The 27986-nt window shown below is 49.3% G+C and overlaps 10 protein-coding genes across 10 annotated transcripts; 3 read left to right on the forward strand and 7 right to left on the reverse strand.

The window, feature by feature from the left end:
* Nucleotides 1–374: 374 nt before the first annotated feature.
* N7516_011509 (uncharacterized protein) lies at nt 375–1178 on the reverse strand (the record flags this gene model as incomplete). The annotated part of the gene is made up of 1 exon (XM_057224227.1): nt 375–1178. The coding sequence occupies one exon, from the start codon at nt 1176–1178 to the stop codon at nt 375–377; it is 804 nt and encodes a 267-aa protein (XP_057069367.1).
* An 896-nt stretch (nt 1179–2074) lies between these two features.
* Nucleotides 2075–4885, reverse strand: N7516_011510 (anaphase promoting complex subunit 2; the record flags this gene model as incomplete). Its single annotated transcript, XM_057224228.1, has 1 exon — nt 2075–4885. The coding sequence occupies one exon, from the start codon at nt 4883–4885 to the stop codon at nt 2075–2077; it is 2811 nt and encodes a 936-aa protein (XP_057069368.1).
* Nucleotides 4886–5447: 562 nt separating this feature from the next.
* Nucleotides 5448–5948, reverse strand: N7516_011511 (V-type ATPase assembly factor PKR1; the record flags this gene model as incomplete). Its single annotated transcript, XM_057224229.1, has 1 exon — nt 5448–5948. The coding sequence occupies one exon, from the start codon at nt 5946–5948 to the stop codon at nt 5448–5450; it is 501 nt and encodes a 166-aa protein (XP_057069369.1).
* Nucleotides 5949–7129: 1181 nt separating this feature from the next.
* On the forward strand, nt 7130–9027 carry N7516_011512 (Major facilitator superfamily domain general substrate transporter; the record flags this gene model as incomplete). Its single annotated transcript, XM_057224230.1, has 5 exons — nt 7130–7655; nt 7702–8186; nt 8241–8586; nt 8642–8718; nt 8782–9027. 5 exons carry the CDS (start codon nt 7130–7132, stop codon nt 9025–9027), a joined length of 1680 nt encoding a protein of 559 aa, XP_057069370.1.
* Nucleotides 9028–9424: 397 nt separating this feature from the next.
* On the reverse strand, nt 9425–12049 carry N7516_011513 (uncharacterized protein; the record flags this gene model as incomplete). The annotated part of the gene is made up of 3 exons (XM_057224231.1): nt 9425–9916; nt 9976–11670; nt 11732–12049. 3 exons carry the CDS (start codon nt 12047–12049, stop codon nt 9425–9427), a joined length of 2505 nt encoding a protein of 834 aa, XP_057069371.1.
* Nucleotides 12050–12499: 450 nt separating this feature from the next.
* N7516_011514 (glycoside hydrolase family 15 protein) lies at nt 12500–14686 on the reverse strand (the record flags this gene model as incomplete). The annotated part of the gene is made up of 4 exons (XM_057224232.1): nt 12500–12715; nt 12784–12848; nt 12923–14080; nt 14137–14686. The coding sequence occupies 4 exons, from the start codon at nt 14684–14686 to the stop codon at nt 12500–12502; spliced, it is 1989 nt and encodes a 662-aa protein (XP_057069372.1).
* Nucleotides 14687–15778: 1092 nt separating this feature from the next.
* N7516_011515 (putative nucleotide-sugar transporter) lies at nt 15779–17644 on the forward strand (the record flags this gene model as incomplete). Its single annotated transcript, XM_057224233.1, has 2 exons — nt 15779–16231; nt 16298–17644. The coding sequence occupies 2 exons, from the start codon at nt 15779–15781 to the stop codon at nt 17642–17644; spliced, it is 1800 nt and encodes a 599-aa protein (XP_057069373.1).
* Nucleotides 17645–18076: 432 nt separating this feature from the next.
* Nucleotides 18077–19511, reverse strand: N7516_011516 (DNA-(apurinic or apyrimidinic site) lyase APN1; the record flags this gene model as incomplete). Its single annotated transcript, XM_057224234.1, has 5 exons — nt 18077–18926; nt 18976–19110; nt 19167–19286; nt 19348–19384; nt 19445–19511. 5 exons carry the CDS (start codon nt 19509–19511, stop codon nt 18077–18079), a joined length of 1209 nt encoding a protein of 402 aa, XP_057069374.1.
* A 753-nt stretch (nt 19512–20264) lies between these two features.
* Nucleotides 20265–24079, forward strand: N7516_011517 (putative checkpoint protein kinase (SldA); the record flags this gene model as incomplete). Its single annotated transcript, XM_057224235.1, has 3 exons — nt 20265–21254; nt 21361–21793; nt 21852–24079. The coding sequence occupies 3 exons, from the start codon at nt 20265–20267 to the stop codon at nt 24077–24079; spliced, it is 3651 nt and encodes a 1216-aa protein (XP_057069375.1).
* Nucleotides 24080–25990: 1911 nt separating this feature from the next.
* On the reverse strand, nt 25991–27960 carry N7516_011518 (uncharacterized protein; the record flags this gene model as incomplete). The annotated part of the gene is made up of 2 exons (XM_057224236.1): nt 25991–27258; nt 27306–27960. The coding sequence occupies 2 exons, from the start codon at nt 27958–27960 to the stop codon at nt 25991–25993; spliced, it is 1923 nt and encodes a 640-aa protein (XP_057069376.1).
* Nucleotides 27961–27986: the final 26 nt, after the last annotated feature.

Consider the following 27986-nt stretch of genomic DNA (forward strand, 5'->3'; position numbering starts at 1 on the left):
AACGAGTATAACTGACCTCTCCCTCAGCTAAACAATAGAATGTGGTTGGATTATACCCAACTACCTGAAAGTATACCCATAGCTGTTAAGTAATGTACGTGTATAGGAAGAATCTAAAAGTCTTTGGATACCAATACCTAACATAGATGATAGAGATCGATTAAGAATAAGAATACTACAACATATATAGTAATATGAAGAGCCCGTAAGTTAATGTTAATAGGTCAAGGAGCGAGGAAGATAGGATCATATAGCTCCACTTCCGCTCCGCTAGACGTTAAACAATTTAACAATAACAAAAATCGTGCAATGATAGGGAATAGCAAGAAGAAACGGTAAACAGCAGTGGGAGGGTTCTTATAGGAGGGGAGGAGCTATGTCTGATGGGAGAATTGTCGCAGTCTCTCCATCTGAGGTTTCGTCGGATTGGTATCCATAGTACCATTCACCCACTTATCGATCCAGCTAGTACATATTGTAACAATTTCAGCCCGAACTTGAACCCTTTTGGAAGATGTGTTTTCCTCCCATTTCTCAAGCGATCTAGTATCCGCAAGATAGTCAAAGATCCGAACTAGCTCTTTACTAACTGAATCGAGCCCACCACGGGTATGAAGCAACTCCCACGACACATTGTAGTAAGATGCAAACGCCGGCTTCCACCGGTCTACCCTCGAGTCTTGCCGGTCAACCTCCTGGAGGATAACATCATAATCCGCAAGGATATTGCCTCCGTGGGTAGTAGCATTTCGCTGAGACTTCCTAGTATTGCTGATAGGCTTCCCAGCCCATTTGTCGAGTACAGTTGAGCGTACCTCAATTGTATACGCATCGAACGTATGCTCATATTTGATAAGGGTCTTTTCCACCGCTTTGAGGTCTTTGGTCATAGTCTCTAGATTGGTTTTCGTGTCGGCAAGGCTCTTATCCGTGTCGGTAAGCCTTTTGCCTATGTCGGCAAGGCTCTTGTCCGTGTCGGTAAGCCTCTTGTCTATGTCGGCAAGGCTCTTGTCCGTGTCTAGCATGTCCTTCTCACGGGCCTCGGCCTTTTTCTGTAGATCTTGCACAGCCTGGGACAGAGTCTTCAGCGTTGCCAGGAGGGTAGTTCCCTCGCCGTTCGTCCGTGCTTGGCGATTGTGGTCAGGCACGACTGGGTCGGGTGACAATGCTTGTCGCATTGTTGCAACTAAGTCTTCGCTAGTAACCCCTGATAGAGTGTAATTAGCTTAGCCCTAGTCTGGCTAGCGAATATGATACTGTTACTCAAATGTAGTGTGGTAAAGCCCGCTGCAATACGTGGATGGACTGCAGTTCAATCTGGCTGACAGGATCGCGGGTAGTAGGTTTGTTTGTAGGAGTTGGTCCTTTCTTTTGACGTGGTAGTGGTAGAATCAATGACGTGTAGGATAAAAATAGCTTGGAGATGAGTAAACTGATAGACAGTAAACTTCATATCAATTGCGAATAAATTAATCCTCCTAGAGATACAAACCACTCCAGCAGAATTATTACCGGGGATCTTGGGGTAAACGGAAGCGTCAACAACACCAGAGACATCGCGGACACGGAAGTTGGAGTCCAAGACAGAGTAGTAGGCCACTCTAGCCCTACGTCTCTTCTGTGATTGGGTTCATGGCGCGAAGAAAGAGAGTGAAATCGCTTCTTATGTTGTATATGATATGCTATTAGTAGCAACTTCTTGGAGGCTCGGCAATGCCCAGATGATAATATCGTCCCCTTATTCTTCATTTTGTGCGCTTCGTTCGCGATCAACAACCCGAATATACCGGCATGTTTGGTGTTTGGTGTAAACCTTCTCAAGCCATCTCGTGTCTGAAGAATGTGAGTAAAGATGGTTTATAGAAAGGAAGATATAAAAAGGGGGAAGGGCCTTGGAGAAATGCGAAGAAGAGGAAGAAGCTGACAACCCTCCGTTATAATGGATTTACCTAATTCGTCTTTCGTCCATCTATCATTCATAAATCATATTCTTTCCAGGGTATTCTTGTACATCGGTTCCAGCAACGCCAAAAGAAGAAAAAAACGCTCACACTCGACAGACGCCTGGCTGATGCTAATGCACGATCTTGTAATTACCGCCGTTAACAATCTCCAACTTGCCCTTTGAAACCATACCACCCAAGAACTCGCGCAACTCTTCGTTGCTGAACGGGAACCCGCCTGGAACGGCTATCTTCAACATCATGACAATGCGGTTCAGAGCCATTGGTCCTTGATTCGTGAGCATGCCCACAATAAACTGCCAATGCACATTCATTTTCTCCATGGCAGCCGCCTCGGCGGATTCCTTTGCTGCTGCGGCCGCCGCTGCTTCAGCCGCTGCCGCTGCGTGGGCCGTATCGCCTGCTTCGCTGTCCGAGGCATCGCTGAAGTCACCGGCTGCGTGCGCATGGTGTTCCTCGTCTTCTGTGGGGAGAATTTCTAACACGCGGAAGATGTCGCGGTGTACCTCGGTGAGAATGCGCTTGCTGACCCAGAAGAGACAGGCACTGCGTACAAGGGGAGGTGTCATCTCGAGCTCATCGGCGAGTTCCGGGATTGTTTTTGTAGCGGGTTCGCTTGAGTCGGACTGGAAGGCATAGATTACGGTTGCTTGCCAGGTTGCCACTTCGTCTTTGAAGGTGTGATTCTCTAACTCCAGCTCGACGGTGACCTGGCCCAGGGCGTTGCGCCACATGAGCTTGCGCGAGTCCTTGCGCCCTTCGAAGCAAGCCGCGTACCGCTCTTGCAGTTTGATAATTTCATCGGGGACCTTGAATTCTTGTTCTTGGAACTCCGGCCAGAAGAAGCGGGATAGAATCTTGGCATGGAGTTTTCCGACGCCTGCTTGCTTCCGATACCCGGACAGTATCTGATCATTCCGCACGGTGAGATCGAGACGTCGCGAGTCGGAGATATCTTTCAGCATCACCTCGCATGCCTGTAGTGCCGAATCACCGAATCGGACCTTCAGAAGCTCCAGCACTGTAATCTCTTGGTCGTAGTTCTGACGTTTCTGGATAAGACGATCTGCGAGAAGAGTCTGCATTTCCTTCACGAAGGTCTCCTTCGAGTCGAACAAGCTAACCAGACTGTCAATGACATCTACACTCTTCGACTTTTTATAATCAGGAGCGGCATCAACTGGATCGGGCACCCAGTACAAATCGTCATAGTCTAGCTCGCTCCTATTATTTTGCATGGAATGCTGGTGGACCTTGGTCAGCTCTGCCGCCAGCTCTGACAAGGTGTCGCCGGTAGCTGTTGGTCCGTCGGCTGTCGTGGGGTCCGCCAATAGACCACTAACAATCACCTTGACAGTGTCATCGCGGTCCCTCAAGTATCGTCGGATTGGTCGAGCGATACGATCTAGCAGAACACCCTTGGGGTCCAATATATGAAATGCTCGAATGATCGAGATGTAAACCTGTAGGATCTCGACTGTAGAAGCACCGGGATGCAACAATCGCTGGAGCAAATTGATAGAGAAGAAATGCGTCACGTATAAACGTGCTCCAGATGAGTTGTTTGTGAAACGTCGCAGATCTTCTACCGCCCCGCTGCTTGCAGGCCAATCAACAACCACATCGAAAAGCTCGCTGACTCGAAGCTTGCCCAGCCGGGCAATACCCATCGCTCGCCACTTTTCCACGTCGCGCAAGCTCACTTCCATTGCCCCAGATTGGGTTCCAGCGAGGTCAGAATGGATGATGTCCAGGACCTGCACAGCGAGCCGTGCATAAACGTTTTCAACCCACTGTTCCAGGTGCTGCGGCGCGGTTGAGGGCGACTCCCATTCGCCGGCGTAAGCGGCACGAATGAAGTCTCCCATCATGGTGTTCATCACATTGGCGAACACCTTCTGGGCCTGGTCTCCGCCGAGCCCGACCAGCTGCAGTCCGTTGAGAAATGCCAAAAGTTGATCCCGTGCAATGGTCACGCAGCCACTTTCGCCCTTGGCCATCATATGTGCCTGGGTTTCAGGTGATTCTTGCCTCCAATCTTTGTACGAGACCGAGTATGCCCGTTCCATCTCCATTCCATCGAGACTCATTCTGTCCGCATCGGAATCTTCATCCAGGGTATCAATTCCTAAGATAACCACAGCATCTTGTGTGAGCTCTCTGGCGAGAAGTGGTGAAATATTTTTCCAGGGTAGACTGTATTGAACCACCGTATGAAAGGCACGCTGTAGTTGAGCCAAGAACCCTCCTTGGTGGGGAGCAGCTATTAAAGGAATCAGATAGTGGACGACGGGAGCGAGATAAATTCGACGCGCAAGCTGTAAGCAGTTCACAATTGTCCGGAGCAGACCTTCTTCCTCCGGGGACTTTAACAACTGTAAGACCATTAGCACGGACCCACCAAATTCAATGACGCACAGCGTCCATACCTTAGATATCCCAGTCCGAAGATTGACCAAGAAATGCCTCCTAATATCATTCCCATACCATTCAAACAATGTCCACGGAGAAGTTCGCATAAGATACTCCAGCGCCTCGGCTGTCTCCTTCGACGGAGGGCTGAGCCGGTTCCATTCTTTCAATGCCTGACTTCCATCGGTATTACGGAGGTTGTAAAGCAAATCGAATCCCAGATTGGGTACAGATAGGAACTCTTTCGCGGTCTGCCGCGCCTGATTCAATGTGTCTTCCTCTGGGGATGTAGCGTCCGTCGATCCCCCAATCGTCGCGAATGAGGTTGATTGCGAGTCTGCTTTGAAGGTTGACGAGGAGTCGATTGATTCTTCGACTGACGCGACTGGGGTCTGCTCGCGTTGGGAATCCGAAGTCGACTTCGGCGGATGAGCTTCGAGAGACGCGGGGGAGAAGACGGAGCCGCAGATGCGCCTACGTCCCACATTGAGGGGTACGGTTGAGAGCATTTTGATCAAGGGACATCGGGCATTGTGAGATGCAGCTGGTGTTTTTGGTTGCTGCTCCGGTCGTGTTCGATGGTTTGTCTCTGTTATGTTGCGACGGAGTTCGATGTTTGGATTGGAGGGTGGTCACGTGGATTCTTTGAAGCTTCAACTCCGATTCTATTTACTTTATCCGTACAGTATACGGTCGATATCGTTTAGAATGTTATTGTTAATGGATATATTCAAAGAGGATCTTAGGTTCCTGCTAACATCAAAATCAAGCGCGAGCTACTGTAAATTGCACCATCTACATAGTATGGGGTATCGCTCCGAAACAAACAAACAAAAGGGCATGCGTATATACGCGTTCATATCCAAAATCCAATCCGAAATCCCATCCAGTTCCTAGCCAAGGCACGCAAAAGGGTCGACATAGAGTTTGTATCACCATGAACGCGTCCTACGCATTCGTTGAGGGGACCGGGGCCTGGTAAACATGCAGTGCGCAACCATGTTCCACCAAGGTGAGAGTGTAGATATTTCGAAGCAAGGTTTATGTGTATCCTTGAGTGCCAAGTGTCCCTCAAGACTTAGTATCGTCAACCTTCTCCCACTCGCTATCGGTGCTTCCATACCCAGATCCTTCACCACCAGTGCTGGGCCGCTTCTTAGGATCGCGAGCTGTGGGCAGCAACCCGGACGTGGCACTCCCGGTCGCGACAGCACTAGGCTTACCATCTGTCTTCTTAACATCGAAAGCTTCAGTCTCCGTATCGCTGTCGACGCTTTCTCCCACAGCGGGACTTTTCGTCTTCGCGTCACCCCCCTCAGACTCTTGTTTTTCTTTTTCAGCCACTTGCGCCTGCTGGGCAAGTCGCACCTCAGCAGCGAACCAGTTGATAGACCACCATAATCCAGCACTAATGATGGATAGGGCGACGAAGTGGAGGCTACAGGTAGCTAGGAGGAGAGCGAGGAAGATAAACTGGAGTGCGGCGAAGGCGACGTTGGTCGCGATCAAAAGGGTTGGAGTGGGTCCTGGGGTGAAGATGCTGGACCACAGGTCTTCCATGAAGGAAGCCATGATTTTCAAAAAAAGAAAATGGAAGTTGGGAAATCCGAAGATTGCAAGAGGAGGGGGAACGAGGGGTCGGGAACTGGAATCCGTGGAGGAAATGGAAAATGGTTACCGGAATGAACAACACCAAGACACCAAGGGAGACACCGCTTAGGCAAAAGTGGACAACGAATTCCGATGTTTTTTTTTTTTTTTTTTTTTTTTTTGGATTAAAAGAAAGTGGATTTAGAAAGTCTCATTCTCCCCATGGGGAATTGTGGATATTATCTATGATAGTAGGGATTCTAGTATTCTAGTATTCTACCGAGTACTTGTACCTATATATCTATGTTATACTCTAACTATACCATCACGGGATAGATCGGCTTATAGTCACTTGACTTTCCGAATGTATGTCCGGCCCGAAAATGCCCAGGGAAGAACTTGGCAGGTTTCATCTGGGATATATCCCGGGTGATAGTTAGTCTGTAGTGACATTGCTACTTGGGGTTATGGAGTACGGAATAGAGCTATACATACAATATGTACATATAGAATAGAAAGCATACAATAAGTTCATATCAACAAACGGATCTATATATTTTTCTTTTTAAGAATGTTGCAGGAATAAGCCCTGTCCCCTGTCTAGCTTCCATAACTTGACCTATGCCGATTTCGTATACATACCCGGTCTGGCCAGACAACACCAAGTTACGGCTGAAAGCCTTATTCTTATTTCTCAAAGGCCGAGTATAGACTGAAAAAGGAAGTTGAAACGTCAATGAACTACGCCAATAGCCGCCGCCAATGAACGATATGCTATTATGTCGCTTCTCCGTGTTTCCCCCACAATTGCAATAGCGCCGATCTTCCCCGAACCCGCTGGCCGAACCGTCTGCGACTCCGTCATTTACCCCGACTTGCATCCCACGCCTTGGTCCTCATTGGCTTTCCTGACCGGGGACCCCGATTTACGGAGCGGAACAACTTGGTTATACTATTCCCGGCGAGGTAACCGGGGAGTGGAGAGAGAGAGAGAGAGAGGGGGGGAAGGAGAGAAATGGGAAAATGGGTATAAATATCCCCGGAGTGTCTCCGGAGGTAAGAGTTTAAATATCAGAGTGTTTGCCGCTTCAACCAAAGAAATACGAGAAATATAATCTTCAGATTTTCTTTAACTTGCCTCTCAATCTCATCTCCCATTCAAAATGGCTGATGATGTTCCCGTTACGAAAAAACTATCCCATGATCCAGCGGTAGAAGGCTTCTCTCACCATGCTGATGACATTGCCTCAGACCGCGAGCCTTATGGCCCACCCGGTCTACGTGGTCTCGCAGCTAATCCGTTCGTGGTTCTGTGTGCCGCCTGCTCGACGTTGGGTGGTTTGCTTTTCGGTTATGACCAAGGTGTTGTGTCCGTGATTCTGGTCATGGATCAGTTCTTGACGGAATTCCCGAGGATAGACGAGGGTAATCCAGGCTCAGGCTTTGCCAAAGGATTGTTGACAGCGATGATTGAGCTAGGCGCTTTGATTGGTGCTTTCAACCAGGGCTGGATTGCGGATAAGATCTCGCGACGGTATTCAATTCTAGTCGCTGTTGCTATCTTCACTCTTGGCTCTGTGCTCCAGACCGCTGCCTATGGTTATCCTATGTTGACGGTGGCTCGGCTGATTGGTGGTATCGGTATCGGAATGTTGTCTATGGTTGCACCATTGTACATCTCCGAAATCAGTATGTCTTCCTACTCTCACACATGTGATATAAATTCTTATTCCAGTCTCCTTTATTAGGTCCCCCGAATGTCGTGGAACCCTCTTGGTTCTTGAAGAATGGTGTATTGTCCTAGGCATTGTGATTGCCTTTTGGATTACCTATGGCACACAATATATGGTCGGTGAATGGGCCTGGCGTCTCCCTTTCCTGCTCCAATTGATCCCGGGGTTTGTCCTCGCCGCCGGTGTATACGCTCTTCCATTCTCGCCCCGTTGGTTGGCTTCAAAGGGTCGTGATGAGGAAGCTCTTGATAGTCTTTGCAGACTCCGTTCCCTGCCAGCCTCCGACAGACGCGTCCGCCAGGAGCTTATGGATATCCAGGCCGAGGTTCGCTTCCACCAGCAAATGAACAGGGAAAACCACCCAGATCTACAAGGCGGTGGCACAAAGAACTCCATTCTACAGGAGCTGTCGTCGTGGGCCGATTGCTTCAGGAAGGGCTGCTGGCGTCGGACTCACATCGGTATTGGACTAGGATTCTTCCAACAGGTGAGTTATTTGTATGTCACGATATAACCAAACACATGCTAACTATATGGATAGTTCATCGGTATCAACGCTCTAATTTACTACTCCCCAACCCTCTTTGAGACCATGGGTCTCGACAGGAGCATGCAACTTATCATGTCCGGCGTTCTCAACATTGTACAGTTGGTAGGTGTCACTACCAGTATCTGGACCATGGACGTTGTCGGTCGTCGCAAGTTGCTTTTAGGTGGTGCTGCCCTCATGGCCATATCCCACGTTATCATTGCTGCTTTGGTCGGGATTTATTCTGTTGATTGGCCGTCTCACAAAGCACAAGGGTGGACCAGTGTTGCATTCCTACTATTCTACATGCTTGCCTTTGGAGCTACCTGGGGTCCTATCCCGTGGGCTATGCCTTCAGGTACGTATTTTTATCCATTCATCATGTTCACCAGCCATCAATCTGACCGATCCAGAAATCTTCCCTTCTTCCCTTCGTGCCAAGGGTGTTGCTCTTTCAACTTGTTCCAACTGGCTCAACAACTTTATCATTGTAAGTTTCTCATTACCATTCTCTGGTCACTCAATGTGTCAAGCGTACTAATTATTTCTGAAGGGTCTCATCACCCCGCCTCTTGTCCAAGACACGGGCTACGGTGCTTACGTCTTCTTCGCCGTCTTTTGCCTGCTCGCCGGAATCTGGACTTTCTTCTTTGTGCCAGAGACCAAGGGCCGAACCCTTGAGCAGATGGACCATGTGTTCAAAGACAATTCTAGCGAAGAAGAAAAGGCTAAGAGGCGTGTGATCGAGGCCGAGCTAATTCGTGCCCAGTATGAGAATGTGCACCAGGAGTTCGCATGAACCAATCTGTGCCTCCATGAATATATCAATTGAACATTAGCGTACCCTCTCAGATACCCATTGTTTTTTTTACCTTGACATAAACAAGACAATTCTACAATATTATTATTTCAATGAATCAACTCCTTATTCCAGTAGCTGTAGCACAATGTACCGCTTTCGTTGTTAAGCAGGCTCTCAAGTGTCGCTCTGTAGGATTACAATGGATAGGGTCTATACTGTAGTGGCCCATTCAACCTTACAACTCCAAAAAAAAAACTTGTCATTCCAAGATGAACAAATAACCTTAGTACTAAGCTAAAAACAGTCATGGTATCTCGTTAACTCTCTGTTCCCCTTTAAAAACGCCGCAAATGGCCCAACACCTGCCACATATAGCATGCAAGCCAAGATAAGATCACAAAACACCATGACGCGCCTTGAAAATGGATACTTTTTCGTCGTGGAATAGAATCTCCTGTAGCCGGTACCGAATACGCGAAGAACCCTGTTCTTCGTCGGGTTCGGTATCGTAGTCATCCGGGTCACTGGAAAGGAGATCTGTGTCAGCTGCTCCTGAGCCATCTTCGTCGGAATGCTGGCTGCCTTCGTTGGATGCGTGGTCGGGGTTAGCCCACCCTTCACCCTCATCTTCGCTATGCGCCGGAGAATGACCAATCGTGGGGTGGTCGTCAAAATACAGTGGGTTATCGTCGTGTCTTGCTTCAAGAATTTGATAGCATTTGATGTGGAGACCAATATAGGCGATCTTCAGGTCTGGACGTATGCTGACGATGTCCAAAACTTGAAGCGCAAGCTCTTTCAGGTGGCGGTGGACGGTCTGGTGAATGTGCGGTAGATACAAAGCACGAAGCTGGGGCATATTCGGCAATCTCTGGAGGAAGAAATGCTGCGGAGTCATCATTAGCACAAAGCCCCCGAGTTCGAAATATTCAATGCTTCTCTTACCCAATCGCGATAGTGCATCGCCATTCCCAGCTCTTTCAAATGCGGCATCTTTCCACTCGTAACAAATGATATCATGTCGTGGTTGAACATCCACTTGTGCCATCGCGTGTCTGAATATCCGGTGCCAATGGTACGGTCAGTGGCGTCAATCAACACCTTTCGCAAACTCTGCCTGTGCTTTCGCAGAATATGCCTGTAGATAGCATCGATCTGCACAGCAGATTCGTGGCCTGGAGCTTCATGCAAATAAACACTTTCCAGGGTATTCGGAGCCAGCGCATCCTTGATAAACAGTATAAGATAAGGCGAAACAGTGTCCGTGCGAATGTGTTTCAAGTTTAGTGAGTATTCAGCTGAGCTGGCACTCGCTCGACGCTCTGCGTCCTGTGGGCGTTTTGTCGGCATCGCAGGAGGAGCATACTTGCGACGGAGAGCCCTCCACAGCTTTTCATGATCCTCGCATCGCATGATGGTGAGAGTGGTCAGTCCAGTCCAGTCAACAGCCGGCAGTAGTGTCGGCACAGAAAGAGGTACGCGTTCCAGCTCGAGTACTTTGAGATAAAGCATCTCAGAGTCAGGTCTATCGGAAGGTAGCGGCGAGCATGCACTTCGGTTAGGTAAACCAGAGTTGGGTGGGGGCTTCTTGTCCTTAGTGCTGGGAGGCTGCTGCTCGCCATTGGTAGTCAATGGAGGTGTGCTCTCGGTAGAGTTTGGCGACTCGCTTATCGAGTTCTCGGATGGCAGCGGCTTCTCGCCAGAGCAGACGATTATAGAATTGTCCTGCTTGTTGTCAAGATGCTGCCGTGCCAAGATCCCAAGTACGCCATCGGGTCTAGGCCAACTAGTTGAACCATCAGAGTCCTTCCCACACAGCAGCCACGCACTCATATGGGCCTTTTCGGCAATACCAATTCGGAGTTCGGACAGATGGTGACGCGACCGCTCAATGAGAAGGGCCAGCTCCTCCACATAAGCGGGCTCATCTATGTCAAGAACAGCCACGCTCTTCAGTGGAGGCAATACCGACAAAGAAGGATGTTCCACGTGTTTGTATTTCTGGAAGAGCCTCGTTGCCGCTGCTGACGAACTGCGTAGAGCATTCTCTGAATTGTCATGCCAGCGCACCCAAATGCGTTCTAGTCGACAATCGTGACCTGGCCGCTCTGCCAATGATGCAAGCGCCAGCCAAATTTCACGGACTACTCCAGTCGGCATATCCCAAATAAAGGCTTCGAGATTCACCATCCGTGCAACTGCTAAAGCGACCAGCGTCCCCAGCATTTTACCCACTTCTTTGGTCACCGAGTATTCTTGTACCCAGCTGAGCGGGCCATTTCCAATAGAAAACGTGCGGGTATACTGTGCATAGTTATTGCCTCGTCTCGGCCGGAAGCGAACTCCGTTGTCCCCAGGGGCCGAGTCCGGCGGATGATGGAGGTTATCGCACCCACAATTCACACAGCTATTTTTAACTGGGCCAGATGGAAACAGCGGCAGCCGATTGAATACATCCTCGCCCATTACCAATGTGGAAAGACCATATGACAGAGCATCCACCCCGGAGTAGTCATCCGTTGATGGATTCAGCGACTCGGGCCAGACAATATCGAAACGGGAGTACATGTGCGGAATAGCTAGGGAATGAAGAGCAGAGCAAGTGAGAGCGAGTGAGGTCAGGTCAGTCGTATGGGTCACCTATATTATACATAGAACTGTAAGCTATCTATTCACGATCTGCGGGGAAGACCTGTGTTACCTCTTTGATGATCTCTTTCAAAATGTCCAAAGGTAAGTCTAGCAGCTGTAGAGGGTTGTTGGCCATTTCAAGTTCTGGGGGGGTTTGATTTGGGCCTTCGGTGCGGGGAGTTGTTGGAGTCGCGTCTTGTTCGGAGGATTGATTCAAGCCCTCTTGCTCCAAATGTAGCTTCCCCAAAGCCAGTGTCAGATTTTGTTTGGCAGCACCTTCAAGCTCCCTTGAAACAGTACTTGGGCTGGAAACCAAGTCCTCTTCATCCGATGACAAGGCGAGATCGGCATTAGGCTTATCAGCCCAATCCAAGCTGGCGCCTGCCATTAGACAAGTGGGGATATAAGATCACGGGGGTAATAAGGCACTATGGGTTGGCGAAAAACATCCTTCAGCTAGAAGCTGAAGAGAAACACACCCCGGCAGTTCCTTTATTCAGATATGTTTGTTTCGCAGAAAGACAGCCAAAGATGATAATAAAGGGAATCTGGGGTAGCGGCCTGGGAGCTCCCGGGTGATCATCTGTTTGGTTATGTAAGCATTTGTCTTGGCTGGATCATCAGGATGGTTTCCTACAACATACATTCACTACATTTACCACATTGGCTATATTGGTGAAATAACAAAGAGGAAACAAATTTGTATTCTGTTTTCTAACTGTTAACAAAAAAAAAAAATTATAGAACTACATCGAACAATTTTTTTTCCCAAAAAAAACCAAGTGTCGTAGTCAGTCTATAGTTAGTTAGATGCCACCGATTGAGCGAGAAATGACTTCTAGTCACCACCAACTCGTCCAATTCTTCCCAGATTAATTGCAGCACTGACACAGGCCAGGTGACTGAAAGCCTGTGGGGAATTGCCCATTTGCTCACCTGAAATGGCCACTTCTTCAGAAAACATTCCCAGGTGATTCGAGTAGGACAGGATGTTATCGAAGTGCGAAAGTGCGAGTTTCCAGATATTTGGAATAGGCACATCATATTTGGCAGCCTTAATTTCCAATTTCAACCTTGATTAGCATAGTTCATTCCTGTTTGGGGTAGTTCCATAAAACTTACACGAGCCATGGCTTCGACAAGCCAGAAGGTTACCATGATGAAGGCACCCTCACCTCCTACCATACCTGTGTAACGTGAGTATCAGCACTTGTTCTATAGTTTTATATAAGTCAATCTAAAGATCACAAGAGATGCCTACCATCGTTGGCCTTCTGGTGGTCATATCGGAACACCATCTTAGCGCTGGACAGACCCTCCTTCTCGGGGCTTTGCAAAATCCTCCTCAGCGTACTGATAAACCGTGGATCATTGGGCGCAACGAAGAAGACCAAAGGTGCAATCAAAATAGATGCATCGAGGACCTCGGGACTCTCATAACTCTGACAGAAATGGCCACGCTCTTCGTTGTACCCCTTGGTCATGATTTCATCGTACATTTCGTCACGGACCCTAATCCAGTCAAAGCGATCGGGGCATGGCAGGCTAGCACGCTTCTCCGCAAGGCGGATTCCGCGATCCAGGGCCACCCACATCATGATCTTCGAATAGATAAAGTTTTGGATCTGGCCACGCGATTCCCAAATGGACATATCCTTCTGGTTCCGAACACCGACGACGTAGTTGATCATACGGCGGATAGAGTTCCATTGATCATAGGTGATGGGGTTGCCGTGCTTGTTGTACAGATAGATACTGTCCAACAATTCACCGTAGATGTCCAGCTGCGTGTGGAAGACGGCAGCATTGCCAATGCGAACAGGCTTGCTGCCTTTGTACCCTTCGAGATGGTCCAGTTCCACCTCTGGGATGTCATACTCGCCCCGGATAGTGAACATCAGTGGCAAGAAGGGCTTTTTGCTGTTGGGATCAAGGTCTTGAGAAGCATGCGGGAAGACCCGCTCGAATATGAAGTTGACATACGATTCCGCTTCTTGGCTGTATCCCATTTTGAGAAAGACATACAGCGTGAAGGCTGTGTCACGCACCCAGGAGTACCGATAATCCCAGTTTCTGGCGCCTCCCACATTTTCGGGAAGCGAGAAGGTGGGGGCCGCGATAATTGCACCCGTCGGTTTGTAGGTCAACAGCTTCAGAATGAGGAGACTGCGTTCGACTGTCTCTCGGTAATGACCACGGAAGGCACACTTGCGTGTCCAATCGGTCCAATAGTCGGAAGTTTCCTCCTCCATTTTGAAGAGGTAGGAAGCCATGGTGGCCGAGCTAGGGACGGCTTTCTCGGGACTGTGCAACACCAGGTGAATGGTCTGACCCTCCGATAGACGGATCCAGGCTACCAGTCCGCGGCCACGGAGGCCATCTCGTTCTTCCAGTTTCAAAGACGCCGGGGGAAACCAATCTTATCTGGCTCCCGTGAATCGGCAAAGATCTCGAGTTGCAGCCGCTCTGTCTCACTCTCAAAGTGGACGGTCTGCAGCCGGTGCTTGGACATGTCGTTTTCCAGTTTTGCACGGGTGTTGTGTGCTTCTCGTGCATAATTAAAAGCTGGGAACAGCTGCACTTGCAATTCCATGGAGCCACGGCTACACTCCAACTTTCTGATCAGGCCCGAGTGCTGCAGTCCAGACTTGAAGCGATTGGTGCCCGGTTCATTGCAAGGACAGTATCCTGACAGCAACCGGGACGACTGCGCACCCTTTTTAGGTGTGACGGGGAAGTAGTCCAGCAATGTCGCAACACCATCCTCGTTGGTCCACCTGGTTTCAAGCAGGTTCGAGTATGGAAGATACCGCTGCTTGCTGTGGGCATCCACCACCGTCTTGTAAGGCTTCACGGAGAAGAACCCTCCTTTCTTGTCGTCCAGCAGGCGACAGAAAACGGTAGGAGAGTCAAAGACTGGCCAGCACATGTAATCCAAACTACCGGCCTTGCTGACCAGGGCACAGGTGTGCATGTCCCCAATCAGGCCGTAGTCCTCAATGGCATTGTACAAAGGTTCACTCATGATGGGAAGGTGAGTAAGCTAGTTAAAGAAAACCGGTGAAATGTTTGATCAAGATCCAATGCTATTTTGCAGCATCGACCTAAAGAAGATAGAAGAGCAGAAGATGAAGAAAAAGAAGAAGAAGTAGGAAAATTTGAAAGCAAAGAGGTAGACGCAATGCCTCCCATTGTCACTTGTCATCCGCATCCCCCGACATACATTATTCCCGGAACTTGTGGGAGACACCACGACATGATGTGATGATGATAATGGTTGGATCTGAGGTCATGGCTATGCCGGGTGGGTATAGGGCTTCTTCTTCTTCTTCTTCTTCATAGGAGATAGATAACCTTGACGAGTTCGACCAGAGACAGATTGTCGTTTCACCGACAGACTCATATTGAGACTAATGAATATATGGCCTTTTCTGTCAACAAGCCGTGTCAACTGAGGTCGAGGTAAGTAGAATGATCAATGGGGAGTGTGCTTTCATATACAACTTCAAGTCAAGGCCGGAGATTGCAGTCCACCAATGAGAATCAAAACCAGGGAAGATCTCTCAGACCTGTCAAACCGCTCGAACTGGTTCAAATATCGGGGAAATATTGAAATATCAAACATCCAAACATCCAAAATATCCAAATATCCAAACATCCCAAATTATTTCCCTTGACCCCGGATCGACCGGACAGTGGAGACTCGATATAAAATGTGTGTAACCAATGAGAAAGGTCAAGGGCAAGGAGAGGAAAGGAGAGAAAGGAGAAGAGGAGCTGAAGAGAGGTGGAAGAGGAAATGAACATCACCGCTCTTCAATTCCTCAATTTTTGCCATTTTCATTCCTTTGGACTACAATTTTGACCTTTTTACTCTCATTTTCATTCTTTTCTTCCCTTTTCTTTTTTGGTTTCTGATCTTTCAATCCCTTGGCACAACCTGGGCAGATTCCTCCCCTCTTTATTTCTTTGTCAGCATATTCCCCTGTCAACTTCCCCCCCGAGGCTTTTGCCCTCGTGCACTGTCGTGTGACGAACTTGTTCTATCCACGTTAATGGAGATACATCCCACCTCCATTCAGTTACTTTCTACCTCGTAACTGTCCCAGTTATCAGAATGGGGCTCTCCGCCGGCGCCCATCACCGTCGGCGAAGCTCCATGCTTACCGGGACAGGGCGAGCCTCACAACCAATTTCGACAGAGCGCAGAGATGACTCACTCTGGTCGCATGGAGATGGAGGGAATCACAAACGTGAAGAACAAGAACCTTTGACTACCGAAGACGACACTGATGCGTCTGATGTTTTATCCGCCGCAGAGACTCTGGAGTTAGACCCGATGAGTTCGGATGATGACCAATATGATGAGGAAACTGGACTCACATCACATCAAAAACGTCAGCGACGTCGACGGCGAAAACAGCGCCGCAAGTTGGATGCTCGAATCGCAGATGTCAAGGGCCAGGGTTCTATTCGCGAGATTCTGTCGGACAGAAACGTTGTCAAGAAGCTACTAATCAACGGCGGGCTAATCCTGCTGTGGTATTTCTTCTCGCTGTCCATTTCAATAGTGAGTGGTTATTTGCAAGTCGTTTTGAAAGTCGAAGAAATATACTAACAATTGTCGTGTTTGCAGTACAACAAATGGATGTTCTCCGAGAACGATATCGTCTTTCCTTTCCCTCTTTTCACCACGAGCTTACACATGGCTGTCCAATTCTCTCTCTCTGTTATAATACTCTGGATATTTCCATCGCTTCGTCCGCGACAACCGACCGGGTCTGCAGCTACGTCTCCCATCGATGGCCCCGAGGAACCACAGCCTCTCATGACCAAATTATTCTACTTCACTCGCCTCGTTCCGTGTGGTGCAGCAACCTCGCTTGATGTTGGTCTCGGGAACATGTCCTTGAGGTTCATCTCCCTTACTTTTTTAACCATGTGCAAATCATCTGCACTTGCCTTTGTCCTGTTATTCGCCTTTTTTTTCCGTCTCGAGACACCTTCGACAAAATTAATCATCATCATTGCCACAATGACAGTAGGTGTCGTGATGATGGTCGCTGGAGAGACAGCTTTCAATGCGCTTGGCTTCGCACTCGTCATTGCCTCTGCGTTCTTCTCAGGCTTCCGATGGGGCCTGACACAGATTCTCTTACTTCGCCACCCGGCTACTTCAAATCCATTCTCAACTCTCTTTCTCCTGACTCCCATCATGTTCCTTTCCCTTATCACCATTGCGCTATCCATCGAGGGTCCTCATGATATTTACCAAGGATACCTCACGCTCGCCAGCAAACATGGGAACCTAGTTGGCTCGTTTCTTCTGGTTTTCCCTGGAGTACTTGCATTCTGCATGATTTCCTCTGAATTTGCGCTTTTGAAGCGTTCCTCAGTTGTTACACTGAGTATCTGCGGTATCTTCAAGGAAGTAGTCACAATTAGCGCCGCAGGCATCATCTTCCACGATAAGCTTACAACGATTAATGTGACCGGTTTGGTCGTCACCATCAGCAGCATTGCAGCGTACAACTACATGAAGATCTCAGGAATGCGCAGCGAGCTACCGGAATATGATTCATCGAGTCGCGAGTCGAGTCCTGCATCTGACACCGACGAAGATGAGCATAGTAGTGGTGATCCGGGGGATTATCGCCGAGTTGCCCATCAGGACTCCAGCATCATTAGCCCTGCACCGGGTGGTTACCTCCATGATGATGCCGAATCATCATCAGCCGGTGACCAACGGCGCTCATTCCGAGTGCGCTCTAGTGGTGCCAAGCGCGGCCTCTCAATCTCGACTTCTATCATTCTGGAAGATGATGGCCCGCCCTCTCCTCTTAAATCAGCACCTGCTACTATCACTACAATGGCTGAGGCAGGGTTCCCTCACTTACAAGCCCCTGATCGCGAAGCATCGCCGGGCGTTCAATCGAGCTCGTCTGTTTCGCCCATCCGGAGCCAAAATTTCACCCAGCCCTAGCATTTTACACTCATTCTTAACTACTCCTCTCTTACCTATATTTCACAAGAATGTGATACTTTTTACGTTGCCTATACTGTCTTTGATGTCGGATGGTCTGTGAATTACTCGAGGAGAACCTAGTGTGGCTCTTAGAATCGCATGTCTACTCTTCAAAGATATGAATTGGCCGAACTTTGGATTGACCAGAACACGATTTTCTATTTCTGTTTGCATGAAGGGGGGTTGTTTGGATTTTGGCTTTGGCTTAACTGATACCATCAATTGAATTTCCTACTCTCAACAGCTATACAAACGTTCCATCTTTGCTGGTTTGTATTTTGAGACTTTTTGACTTGTTATGATTTTGTTCTTCATTATTATTTAGTCTGAAAAGTGACATAGAAAGTAGACAGAACCCCAGCAAGTATTTTTTATTGTATTGCTAAACCTCTACTCCTTCGCAGAACCACCCTTCATCATGTCCATAAGACTCTTCTGTCCCTTGGCTTTTCCGGGTCCCTTGGCTTTCTTTTTCTCGTCCGCCTCGAGTTTACGCTCATACTGATCCTGGTGTTTCTCGCGCTCTGCACGACCCTCCTCTGAAAGGCGAGCCTCAAGAGCACGGAACTCTTCGCCCTCGGGGTCCATACCAATCAGCGACTCAAGGAGTTTAATCTCACCCGCCCATACACCCGGGTTGGGAATAGCAGCTGCACTCGCACCGGCGGGTCTCTTGGGGCCCTTCTTTGGCTGTTTCTTCTTCCCAGAATCGCTATCACTCCCCTCAGCTGCATCGTCTCCAGTAGCTACATTATGTCCTGGGACACGGTCAATAGGCGTCTCAAGGACCATAGGTAGCCCCTCAAACCGTGGCTCGTTCATGACATTGTGGAATGCGCGCAGACCTAGGAATCCCGTGCCGATATTGGCGTGGAGGTCGCGCTTGCTTCGACGCGGTGCCTTTGAGTCATTGAGATGAAGTGCTCGGAGGAATTGAATTCCGATTAGCTCGTCGAATTCGGCGAGGAAGGCTTTGAATCCGGCCGGGGATGTCAGATCATAGCCGGCTGCGAAGCTGTGGCATGTGTCAACGCAGATACCGATGCGGGGGTGGTGCTCTTTCGGGATTAGAGCTAGCAAGTCGCGAAATTCAGACAGTGCACCGCCAATTGAGTTGCCATGGCCGCACATTGTTTCCAGGACGGGAACTACGGTCGTCGTTTCGGTAATGGCCTGGACTAACATCTCCGCCAGGCGGGCAAGTGCTTCGGGAAGAGGTGTCTGATTGGTACTTCCGGGGCTTAGAGGTGTTAGTATTGGCTGAGATGGTTGGCAGACAGTCGACTCACTGGAAGTTGTAAAGCGTAATTCCAAGTGCCTCGCACCGGCGGAGATCATCCAGGAAGGAGGTATATGCTTGCTTGGATTTGGCTTTATCATCTTGCGCCAGGTTGACAAGGTATGAGCCATGGGGGAGAACGTGTCTGGGCAGTAGATGTCAGTGATCGATTCGAGCCCAATCAGATTGGGGGATATTCACTTGGCTGCATCATAACCCTTCTCCGCGCAAAGTTTACGGAATTGATCGCGGTGGTCGTCCTGGAGAGCTGGGTTTTCCCATTTGCGCTGTGACTTCAAGAACAAGGCGAATGCATTTCCTCTAATTGTAAGATTAGACCCAATTTCAAACTTAGACGTACTTAGAAGACCCTCAAACTTACCCAATGTTCTCACTATTATGTATGGAATTAAAGACACCTGATCGATAAGCATTGAGTTATTATCGAATTGAGACGATGAGATGCCGAGAATACTGACCTTTTGCAGCACTGACGTGGGCGCCAACGAACATACGCAGACCCTTCGTCCGCGGTGCCAAAGGCATACTCTCAAGTTCTTGGTCTTTCTTAGACTTTCTCGCCTTTTTAGGTTTGATGTCTTCGTTGGGCTCCTTTTTAACTGGAGCCTTCTTTTTTTCTCCTTGGCAGTATCAACCAGAGGTTTGTCGTCGGCCTCTTTTTTCACTGCAGGAGTAGATTCTTCGGTCTCCGACTCTGAGGCTTCTGGAGAAGAGAGTTCTTTTAAATTCGTAGTGGATTTCTGTCGTTTGGATCGTCTCGGTGGGAAGAGCTCAGATATTCCATTGCTGAGATTTCGTTTATGGTTGACCTTGGATCCAGGGTCTTCGCACGCTGGCGACTCAGAATCTTGACAACACATAGCACTGAAAGTGTCACCGTGTAGAGGCTCCTGAGCTGAGTGGGTACCCTGATCGAAGGCCCGAAGAAGTTGATATTGCCAAGCCTCGTGAATCAGGATAGGACCTTACACACCCTGAAGACTCACAATAACCGAAATACGGATGAAGTATGTGGTCATGAATCAAATTGAGCTTATGGGATAGCTTAACTTGAGTATTCTATCCTCTGATGCTGTCAATGAGAGTATAACGCAAGGAACCCATGGAAGAAGTAAAAGGCACGTGACTGTCTCCCGGGCAACAGTCATGTGATGTTATCGATAACCAAAGAATCTCCTTACAGCCCCGCCAGAATTATTACTTGCTCTTTTTGAACTTTTGGTCTTCGACAGAATCTGGGATCTGTGTGATCTCATCTCATCTGTCGTTGTCGCTAACATGTCAGCCTCTGACGACTTGGTCGATTTCGATATCATCGAAGCACAAAAGGAAAACGTCCAATCACTCCCCGGTGGCCGATCAGCTAGAGAACTCGCCCGGATATTTTCAGCCGGCAGCAATAGCGACAAGATCCCCTCCCCATCACCAAATGGAACCAGGACCATCAACGATGCTATGCGCCAAGAATTCGAAAGTGAATTGCAGTCGATAGGAGAATCGGACGATCCACTCGATGTTTATGACCGTTATGTCAAATGGACCCTGAACGCATACCCGTCCGCACAAGCGACCGCAGAATCCGGCCTTCTCCCCTTATTGGAACGGGCAACGAAGTCATTCCTTTCATCATCACACTACAGAAACGACCCTCGGTACCTACGATTATGGCTTCATTATGTTCGACTCTTCTCCGATGCCCCACGCGAAACTTTTGCATTCCTTGCGCGGCATCAAATCGGTGAAAGTCTGGCTCTTTTCTATGAGGAATTTGCCGGGTGGCTAGAGGGTGCTGGTCGGTGGTCACAAGCCGATGAGGTATACAGGCTCGGTATGGACCGTGAGGCGCGACCAGTCGAGAGATTGGCACGGAAGTACAACGAGTTTCAATTCCGATACGACCAGCGTCCGCAAGATACCGGGCCCTCATCGCCTGCTTTGCCGACTGTCCGTCCCGCGCTGGCCGCCAAGATGAACCCGTTCGCAACATCAGATGCCTCTGCTGACCCACAAGCTTCACGGCCCCCGCCTCAGACGGGTGGTGCCGCAAAAACCAAGTCCGGGAAGCCTAAGATGGCTATTTTCTCAGACGCTGACTCTGCTGCGCCGGGCCCGGCAACTGGTGGATCGACAAAGGGATGGGAAAGCATTGGGTCGATTCGGGACCGCAAGAAAGAGAACGAAGTGGAGGCAAAGCCATGGGCAGGAGAAACATTGAAGGTTGGGAAGAAAGCAGCGCCAACACAAAAAATGGCCATCTTCCGTGACGAGGTGAGTTCCCATTCCAGGTTGCCCTTTCCCTCTTCAGACCTCCACATATTTACGATCACAGGACTAATTGCTGGCATGAACCTATGGTGTTTTATTATGTATTCAGTCCAATCCAGATCTTCCTTCCAAAGAACCAATACCACCTAAAGAAGTACCCGAACATCACGTAAGGGAAGCGATTAACCCGCGGACCGGCCGACGCGAACGTGTATTTGTCGACTTGGAATCTGTATACCCTGATCGCACCAACCCTGCACATGAGATGAGCTTTGAAGAGCTCAGGGCTATCAAGCGTGGTTGGACGGACAAGAATTGGCGGCAACAAAAAGAGCCCTTACAACAAATATCTGGGAACACGGGCAGTACCGACTCCCGACTAGGGAAATCTCAATCCCCAGAGCAATTGCCGGAGCATTTAGGTCAAAATCTCACCGCAGCTGGTCACGCTCAATCTCAGTATCAAAACGATGGCCATGAAGCCAAATCTGGCAAAGCGAGTCGCACCAAGATCAAGGGGGAAACAACACAGACACAAACAGGTGAGTAGCAGCAGTTTTTCTTTTATCCTTTGGGCGGGTTAAACTCACACCTGTGCAGTCAAAATGAAGTTTGACTCCCCGTCCAATAACAAAAAGGTTCGGCGGAAGAGTACTCGGGAGCCGACAATGACCATGCACACTCGTGCAGCGACAGATGAGATCTATAGCATTTTCAACCAGCCATTGAAGGCTGAGACTGAAGAAGACGCAGATAGCTTCTGCGGTAGCGATTACGAAGATGACGACTGCGCCAGTGCTGAAGATAGTACAGGGACAGGGCACATATCAGCAGCCTCGAGCGACTTTGGAGACGAGGAGACCCAAACGTTCCACAAATCTTACGATGACACCGACTACGCCAACACCACACGAGCTGAGAGCGTCGATGGCGATGGCAGCGATTGGACAGAGTTCAACCCAGATCGTGATATTCCTGATATTGAAAATGCTGAAGTCACCTCACATTCTATCGTCAGTGATGGAGCGGAAGGTAGCTCGGCACAAGGAACACCGGAGAGGAAAGGATTCATACCAGAAATGCCCGAGGACTATGCTCCTCCATGGGGGACCTACCGAGACCCTGCGATCATGGCCCAAAACCGCCTTCCCTTTATGACACCTATCGTGGAGCGAACGGAATCCATTCCTTCTTTGACGGCCGCTCGAAACAGCATTTATAACGCGAAAACGCCTTCGAAACCTCGATCACCGGCCGGTAATTTTCTGCTTTCCAGTCCACTGGGAACAAACACACCGTACCAAGGTGATCATACTGTTGCGTCTACGGCCGATGTACCATTCAGTCCCATGGCCTTCAAGGCCCTCGCACCCAAACTTCGGAGACGGGAACCAATAATTAGGGATGCGCAGTGCAATCCGACTGACAAGGGCATTCGCAACACGATTCTCAATTCCCTAGAAAAGCCACTTGCAACGTACACGGGTTATCACGGTCATGTTGAAGATAGCAACTATGCTTCGATGATCCAGAAGTTCGTCAAAACCAATACCAGGCGATCAAAGAGTGGCGGGGATGATGCATTTGACACACCTATCCTCGAATTCCCAGGGGCAGAACGAAGCTACATTATCAGGCGTGAGCTAGGAGCTGGTGCATATGCGCCCGTCTATCTCGCCGAGAGTGTCGACAGTCTTGAATCATACGACTCCGACTCCGACGATAGCACAAGCCCTAACGGTAAAACTTCCCAACTGACAAAGCCGAACGCTTATGAGACTCCTCGATTCGCCTTCGAGGCCGTCAAGGTCGAAAACGGACCATCAAGCGCGTGGGAGTTTTACATGATTCGCACAGCGTATAGCCGCTTACGACTATCTACGGATCATTCTCGTGCCACCGATAGCATTGTTCGCGCACACGAACTGCATGTTCACCAACGTGAAAGTTTCCTGGTGGAGGACTATCGAGGACAAGGCACCATACTCGACCTCGTCAACATCGTCCGCAATGAAGCCATCAACTCCAACCATACTTCTGAAGGCGGTCTCGAGGAGGTCCTAGCGATGTTCTTCTCTGTCGAGTTGTTCCGCACTGTCGAAGCACTCCACGCCAACGGTGTCCTCCACGGCGACATCAAAGCCGACAATTGCCTCGTCCGCCTAGACGACCACAATCACAACGAACCACCCTCCAAGGCCCTCTCCCTGCTCGACCTTGGTGCCGATGAACCCACTTTTGATCCTCGCGAAAGTATCCACTACTCCCCAAGCGGCTCCCATGGGTGGCAACAAAAAGGCCTAGCTCTGATTGACTTCGGCCGCAGCATCGACATGCAAGCCTTCTCGCCAGCCGTGCAATTCATCGCCGACTGGGAAACCGGGACGCATGAGTGCAACGAGATCCGTGAGATGCGCCCCTGGACCCACCATATCGATCTGTACGGTATTGCCGGCGTGATCCACGTCCTGCTATTCGGCAAATACGTCGAATCAACTGCCATCGATGGCAGCGACGGCAACCCATCGTCTCGCACCTATCGCATCCGCGAGTCTCTGAAACGATACTGGGACCGTGAACTCTGGGCTGGTGTCTTCGATCTCTTGCTGAACCCTGGCGCCGAACGCTGGCAGCGCATCGAGCGCGAGAACGGAGTCGATGCGGGTATGTCATCCGCGCCTATTCTGCCTGTCTTGCATTCCATGCGGCATGTTCGTCGCGGCATGGAAGAATGGCTCCTTGCGAATGCTGAGAAGAAAGGTCTTGCTCCTCAGATTCGCAAGATCGAGGTTCTCCTTGCGGAGCGGAAGAAGAAATTGGAGAAGTGATTATTTTCTTTCACCCGCTTCTTTGTTGTGTCCAATTGCCTCATTGCAGATGTCTTTATAACTTATACCCCCATTTTATTGTCATGTTACCTGTTCCTTCTTATCTTCATTCTGGTTTACTATTGTTTGTTTGATATGCTTGTCTGGTCTGTAGATAATATCCGATAATTGATTCTTCATTACACCAAGGCCGGCTATTCATTGGCCACCCAAGTATCTTCGTCTCCTCCTGCTCACTTCTATTGGAACCTTCCACAAGTAATGTCTCATTTGCTGGACTGTGGCTTCAAGTATAGTAAACCAATGGTGAACGGGCGAGAACAGAGCTTACCTAGCAGCATGGTACCTAAGGCTAATCAAGCCTTGTATAAAGAGCAGACACGATTGGTAACATGTGTTCCAAGACCGGGGAGTATAGGGGGTCCATCCACCTCCAATGATGCCTGCGGAGTGCACATTGAGGATGATAACTGCAAGAATCAGGGGATCTGCTCAGGCATCCAGGTACGAAGTTACCAGCAATCGGTGATCTACAACCGAAAAAAGGGATAAAAATGGAAAAGATGATAATTCAGTTGCCGGGATCAGTTCGATCAAACAAAGACATTGCTCTAAAAGATCAACCCACGCAGAAAGATAAATCAGAAGAAAAATAGATAAAACGGCCAAACTCTCACAAGCTCCAGAGTAAGATCGCAAAGATCCAGCAACAAATGCTCTGAAAGAAAAAAAAAAAAAAAAAGACAGACATCCATACGCCATGAGACGCAGAAGAGGCAAGAAAAAAAAGACCGGAGAAAAAAAAGGACACGCGATTATCCGGATGCAAACCCAATAAGGCTCGCCACAAGGGGAATCATGGAGCGCGAGCTGAATCAAATCGAGAACCGGAAGCATGAGGTAAATCGTGGATCATCAATCGAGAAGGAGAAATATCCGAGGAAATGAGCTTCAAGATTGAGATCATGGATGCAAATAAAGAAGAAATGGGGATCGCTGGCAAAAGAAAACCAAACACCTCGCTTGCGTATCAGGGATGTCGTTGGTCAACTGCAATATTCATGCGCGTTCGTTTCGTTTCAGTTCGTCTATGTACTTGCATATGTATCGTTGCACATTCGCTTTTTTGGGGGTGCATTGCCATCTATGTTGACTGACGACGGTCAACATAGAGACAGGGTGTCGTTTCCATGTGTGATGGGTAATTCGAAAGGCGACCATTGTCAAGTCGGGTAGCACCTCCAGGATGACATTGTCGGAAAGGTATGTTGTCACATGTAGGAGATGCAGGGGATGAACGACTAGACAAGGTCTGGGAAAAGAAGATAAAAGAGAATATGTAAGGAGCGTGGGTCGCAAAAAATAGCGAATGGTTGCTGATGTGACAGCAGATATGGGTATTTCGGGTTGTTTTCAACTTTTTTGGGGGTGTATTTGACTTTTGTTCGAGGTGAAACCCCGTCGGAAGAAAAGGAAATGAGGTTGTGAGTGAATGAATGATGAAACTGTACTGATTTCACCGAGTAAAATGGGCCAGAACCACACACACACACAAGGGTAGTGGTTGGTAACCAACAGCCAGACACCGATGTACTGTGTGCGGGTTTCGACCAAATGGAAAGTGGAAAGACCCATCACGTTTTTTTTTTGGTTTTTTTTGGTTTCTTTTTGTCGTTGGAGTTTCAGTATTGCGATGCTGAGGGCTGAGCGTGAAGAAAACATCTCAAACGTATCGTTACAGTCGTGGATGGTGTTGCTGTCGTAAAAAAGAAAAGGCTGGAAATGCAAGGGCCGTACCAGGGCCCTGTCCGTATCTCGTTCAAGTCATAATGCAAAGGGGATAAAATCTCGCAGAAATCGACGCCACGATGAAACGGATACTTGGAAATTCGACAGCAAAAAGGGTGCAACTTAGTTGCTTGTAAAGGGCATATTCAAGATTTGCCGGCGAATTCGCTCAGCATCAGAAAGGCCGTTCTCTGAGGTATTGTATGGCAAAGTATCTGGTGCTTTATCATGTACGTGAGCCGGAGAAACATGCATTGGAGAAGTGCTGTTATCAGGTCTGACATATGAACGACCACCGCTCGAGAATGGATCAGACAGTGCAGGTGCTTGTCTGATGACTCGCTTTGGGGCTTCGCGACGCTTGTGTCCTCCTTCGATCCGGAAGGGTGAGCCCAGGCGTTTAATGTTCTCGCCAAGGTCCAACAATGGGTTCATGGGGGGTTTCAGAATGGGTGTTGTCTCTTCGGGTTCAATTGGGCCTGAGTTGAGGGACGAGGGCGGAGAGAAGAGTTGGTCCATGTCTCTGGGATTGACAGCGCTAGTGGTAGCTCCACGATTGCGAATGCGGAGCCGACCATGGCCCATGTCTTGGAACTTGTTTTCACGAACATAGTCCTCCAAGCGACGTTCAACTTCTTGGTCGGAAGGATTCTTCTGTTCCCTGGATACGCTCGCGAAGACATCATCAGTATCAGGCAAAGACTGGTCGAAGTACGTGTTGCGTCGGGCACGATAACCCGGAACATGAACGGTCCCAGGTCGAGCATTGGAATCATGAACCTGGCGATTGGATCCACCGGGGCCCCAAGTGCTGTACACAAATGGAGATCCCAGACGAGGGATGCTAGGAGCAGATTCCACACGAAGATGCTGACTAGGGGTCTTGGCCACGGGTGGCTCGACATGAGCAGCCACAGGGTTGTTAAACCAGTTCGTAGTCAACGGCAACTCTTGTGTAACCTGAGAAAGTGGAGTCGGTTCGGAGGAAATGACAAGAGAAACGCCGAGGTCACGAGTAGTGTAGGCCGAGTTATCAGCGAAGTCTTTGACGCGGGTATCCGTAGGAGGGCCGAACACCTCCGTGACAGGCTCGGGAGTGCGAGACTGCATGATGCGCTGGTAGTGGGGAGAAATTGAGAATTTGCGACGGCATAACATTTTGAGGCGTCGTCGAGTCTTGCTGTCAGACTTGGGCCAGGCTGGCTGCGACTCTTCGTCCATAGCCTTGGGTGTAGACATTTCAATGGGGTCAACAGACTTCATCGAGACAGATTCAATAATGCGACTGCTCTTTTGGGACCATGTCTTTTTGGCGCGTCTCGCAACACGCGAAGTGACTCCCAGAGGGGGATACTGCCAGGGGTCATCTTGAACGGGGTCATAGTAGGATCCTGGAGGTAAATTTGGTAGGTATTCCACAAGTGGGTATCCATCTCACGAGTCCAGGACTTCTTGGACACTTTGACATTCGCCGGCTGTTTCTGAGGTCGCGAAGGCGACTCAATCTCAGGTTCTTTGGACATTTCCAAGGGGAAGTATGAGTCAAACAAATCGCTCTCGACACTGGTGAAACTGCCTACAGATGGTCGCGACGCGAAAGTTTCAATGGATTCAATTGAAGAATTTGACAGAGTCGAGCAGACCGAGTCTGAGCGCTTGGTGCTGTTTGGGCCAGGTGTCTGGTCCCACGATGGCCACTGATTAGCCGTGTCGCAGGAATCAAAAGGTGTGCCGCGGATCTGCGCAGGTGGCGTCTTAAAATCCATTCGCGCGCGAGGAGGCGCAAGGTATCTCTGGTCATTGGCGAAATCACGGACTGAAGGCGCCTCCAGGTCAGTCGATTGGGGCACTTCAATTGAAGGCAGTGGAACATCGGAACCGTGGAATTGGAACATGTCCATGTCCATACGAGCGCAGACATTGGTACCAGCGCGAGCCCGAACTCTAGGTAGGCGGCCGCTAGAGATTGAGTGACGAGGTGGCGGAGGTACATTCATAGTGGTCCGAGGGCGCTCGGGGGTCTTGGGTTCATTGTCGCCGAGGGAGAAGGTGAAGTTCTTGGGCAGAGTGCGCGAAAGTTGACGTTGAGCCATACTGGCGATCTTGCGGTCTTGCGAAC

Source organism: Penicillium verrucosum (assembly GCF_028828655.1).
Source record: "Penicillium verrucosum strain IBT 35672 chromosome Unknown utg000005l_segment0_segment0, whole genome shotgun sequence".
Classification (NCBI taxonomy): Eukaryota; Fungi; Ascomycota; class Eurotiomycetes; order Eurotiales; family Aspergillaceae; genus Penicillium; species Penicillium verrucosum.